Source organism: Prionailurus viverrinus, chromosome E2, assembly GCF_022837055.1.
Source record: "Prionailurus viverrinus isolate Anna chromosome E2, UM_Priviv_1.0, whole genome shotgun sequence".
Classification (NCBI taxonomy): Eukaryota; Metazoa; Chordata; class Mammalia; order Carnivora; family Felidae; genus Prionailurus; species Prionailurus viverrinus.
In genome coordinates, this window is record NC_062575.1 from 53,821,506 (window position 1) to 53,825,535 (window position 4,030).

Consider the following 4,030-nt stretch of genomic DNA (forward strand, 5'->3'; position numbering starts at 1 on the left):
AACATTAAAACAAAACAGGAACCGCGACTCACACAAGCCTGAGAACGGGAGGCTGACAGATCCCAGCAGGGACAATACCCCTAGACGTGAGCAGTTCTGGATTTCCCCTTACACACACACACACACACACACACACAGTGGACTCCACAACACCTGCAGAGACAGGATTTGGTGGTGTGGACTTTTAATTCATACCTCCCTCTGTCCCACCTGTGGCAGCTGAATAGTGAATGATCCCTCAAAACTCCCTGAGAAGACTAAAAAAAGGGGGCTTGGATTCTTCTGGGTAGGTAGGGGATGCAATCAGAGTTGTCTGTAATAAAGCTAGGTACCTTCATCCCCTACAAAAAAGCACCAAGGGGGTTCTGGAATCTGAGTCAAGAATCCCATCCACCTTGGCCAGACCTTGTGCTCTGGCCTGGGTTTCAGGCCAGCCCGGGTCCCGTATACTTTCAGACCTTCAGATCCTTTCATTCTTTTTTTAATGTTTATTTATTTTTGAGAGAGAGAAAGAGAGGCCGAGCGGGGGTGGAGGGGTGGGGACAGCGAGAGAGGGAGACGCAGAATCCGAAGCAGGCTCCGGGCTCTGAGCCGTGAGCACAGAACCCCACTGGGGCCCAAACTCAGGAACCGTGAGATCATGACCTGAGCCAAAGTCGAAGGCTGAACGGACTAAGCCACCCAGGCGCCTACAGAGCCTTTGAAGCCCGAAACCGGGTTTAGTGGTTCTGTGAAATCAGAGGAAGCCCAGGTTGGCAAGGGTCCCCATACCTGTAGCTTTCTGCAAGCCCAAAAGAAACATTCATGACGTTTATTTATGCTGGCTGAATTCCAGAAAACCGATCCCGTTACATCCAACAGCCCAGCTGCAGAGAAGGAAACTTTCTTAATTGAGAAGAAAGGTAACCTTAACTCAGAGCCAACTTGTAAAGTGCCTGTCTTTGGCAGTTTTTGACAAAAAACAAAAAAAAGTCTCTAGGTTTCTGGAAGGCTTTGCTCCACGAGCTGCTGTATTTCAGCATCCATACCTCTCCCCGACCTGTGGAGGAACAGTCCCACGTTTTAGTCTATCTGCTCAAAATAGAGTCTCTGGGGCGCCTGGGTGGCTCAGTCGGTTAAGTGTCTGACTTCGGCTCAGGTCATGATCTCGCGGTTCGTGAGTTCGAGTCCCACCTCAGGCTCTGGAGCCTGCTTTGGGTTCTGTGTCTCCCTCTCCCTCTCTCTGCCCCTCCCCTGCTTGCTCTCTGCCTCTGTCTCAAAAATAAACATTAAAAAAAAAAATTCAAGGGGCACCTGGGTGGCTCAGTCAGTTAAGCCCCCGACTTCAGCTCAGGTCATGATCTCTAGATCTGCGAGTTCGAGCCCGAGTCGGGCTCTGTGCTGACAGCTCGGAGCCGGGAGCCCGCTTCCGGTTCTGTGTCTCCCTCTCTCTCCGCCCCTCCCCTGCTCCCGCTCTGTCTGTCTCTCTCTCAAAAATAAACATTAAAAAACATATTTTTTTTTCTTTTTAAATTTCAAAAACGGGCCTTTGTCTTTCTTTTTCCCAGAGGCTGAGAGGTTGGACAGATTTCCCACCTCACAGGACAGATACTTCGTGTTCTGCCAGTTTTTCTGGCAGTGGCTGAGGTGTTGAACTTCTGAGGGTCCCTTCCTGAGATCCTCCTAGAATTCCAGAACCTCATCCCCTCTGGGGAAGCCCTGCAGGATTCTCCACAGGCCCGAGACCTTGCCTTCTCTAGAACCACTCCAGAAACACAGCAGGGGAGTGGATGAGTGCTTGCTGTGGACTACCCTTAAGTCCTTTCATCCTGAGGATTGTCCTTCTCTTCTAGAAAAGACCAGAGGCAACATTGGGGGGGGGGCAGTGTTCTCCGTTTTGGGGGTGAAGCCATCCAGAAGTACCCTGGATCCGTGCTGGGAACAGTGGGTAAGGCATTGCCTTCCAGAACTGCCGTGAGCCTCTCTGGACATTGCCAGGCCTCAGGAAAAGATCCCCTGCTGGTTCTAGAACGTCCAGGCAGTTACAGAAAGCCCCTAGGTTTCTCTTTCTCCAAGTCCTCTTTCTCCAAGTGTAGCCAACTAGGATTACTCTAGAAATGGGTGCCCGCCTGCTACGGGGCTACCACAAGCTTCTCCAGAAGCCGCTAGGCCTCCGGAGACCCAGAACGCTGGCCCGAGCTATTCCAGAAAGTGTCCCCGCTGCTCAAGGCCCAGCCAACGAGCGGAGGGGAGACAAGTCTGCATTAATGCCCACCCACTCGGGCAAGAAGGCAGCCTCGGGCTTAAAGATCTTCAGGAAGTTGGAGTCGGGCAGGGTGAAGTTGGCCAGGTAGACGGTGTCCCCACCGGTCAGGTAGGCGGCCCAGAAGCCAAAAGTGCCAATGGTCATGATGGTGTGGTTGCACTGTGTGAGCAGCGCGAAGTCCCTCCCCGGCGAGCCCTCCTGCCCGTCGCCGGCAAAGATCACATCCCCACGGGACGTGTCCATGTTTTCCCGGCACCACTCCATGCCGTTGCTGGTGACCACAAAGACGGGGTCTTCGTGCCGTGCCCGGAACCAGTCCATAGCCTGCCGGAGGTAAGCGCGGTCGCCTACCACCCCCTTCCAGCGGTGGGGCATGACCCGCAGGTAGTCCCCGCGGCGCACGTGGACGCCCACGAAGGTGCGAGGGCGGTCCCCGGTGGGGCCCAGGCGGAGCCGGCTCAGCACACCCTGGGCCTCTCGCTGAAGGTGGTCGTGCAGCGTGAATTCCCTGCGGATCTGCTCCCGGAGGTGGTGGAAGAAAGTCCAGGAGCAGGGAAAGCCGGTGAGCTTCAGCAAGGGGTCCCTCAGGCGGGCGTACTCCCGGGACATCCAGTCGTGGAGCTCCAGCTCCCGCCAGGGCGTGCGGCTGTCCACCTCGGGCGCCAGCACCGGCAGGGTGATGCGGAACACGGGGGCCAGGGCGGCGTGCATGGCGGGCAGGATGAAGGCCCGGCGACTGTTGAGCTGGGCCAGGGCCAGGAGCGTGGCGTACTGCCCCATCTGGTTACCGAACCGGCCGTCTGGGTGGATGGTCCAGGTTCCCGAGAGGGAGGCGGGGGGCTTGGGGCAGGCGGAGGTGTTGGGGGACAGGCAGAGGATGGCCACAGGGGATGGCACCGGGCGGCGGCCTGGGCACAGGGCCGTCAGGGCCAGGCCGTTGGGAAAGAGGTCTTGGTGGACGTAGAGGAACAAGGTGGCTGAAAGGACACACACTAGCAGGAAAGCCACACAGAGCTGCCGTTGACTGGGGGCCCACATGGCTGCACGGGAGGAAAGGTGAATTAGCGGGGCCCCGGAGCCCCAGGAGGAAGTGTCTGTGGGCAGGGGCCTGGGGGAACGAGGAAACCAAGGCTTGAGACTCCTGGGTCCCAGGGAAAGGGGATCAGGGGCCTGGATCCGAGGGAGGGGAGGGAGGTGGGCGTTTGGAACTGAGGGAAGGGGACGGCGAATGTCGAAAACTGGTGTTTCCAAGATAGCAACGGGTGTCGGAGCCGGCCTGCCACATCCGCACCTTGGAATCTGGCTCTCCGGGCCGGGAGGTCCCACTTTAGTTGGGCGATGTGCCACCCACTCCTCTCTGGGGTGGGCCTGGTGGAGGGAGGGTGAGGACTCCGCCATGGGGGTGACGGGAAGAGAGGGGCCAGGTGGAACATGAGAGGCTGGAGGTCGGGGACTGGATGAGGGATCTCGGCCTCTGGACGAGCAGGAGTTGGGGGGGGGGAGGGTGGAGACTCCTGGGGTCCTACGGGGCTAGCGGTTGGGGCTGCGCCTCCTGGGACCGAAGGCCCCGATTCCTGGGTCCCAGGCATCCTCCGGTCCCACTCACCTGAACTCCTGGCGGGTGACAGAGCCACAGCGGGCTTAGAGAGGCTGGAGCGCGCCGACCGCAGGTGCAGCCCACATCCGGCCGCCCCCGGAACCCGGGACTCCGGGATCCTAGGCTCGGCAGCCCTCCCCTCCATGCCGCCTCCCCCGACTGGCTCCTAGGGCTCGGGGGAGGGAGGA

General features: G+C 58.6%; 1 protein-coding gene across 1 annotated transcript; it reads right to left on the reverse strand.

The window, feature by feature from the left end:
* Positions 1 to 1,457: 1,457 nt before the first annotated feature.
* FUT1 (fucosyltransferase 1 (H blood group)) lies at positions 1,458 to 4,030 on the reverse strand. The gene is made up of 2 exons (XM_047835951.1): positions 3,852 to 4,030; positions 1,458 to 3,285 (listed from the first exon to the last, which is right to left on the reverse strand). Exons 1-2 carry the CDS (start codon positions 3,985 to 3,987, stop codon positions 2,204 to 2,206), a joined length of 1,218 nt encoding a protein of 405 aa, XP_047691907.1. The 5' UTR covers positions 3,988 to 4,030; the 3' UTR covers positions 1,458 to 2,203.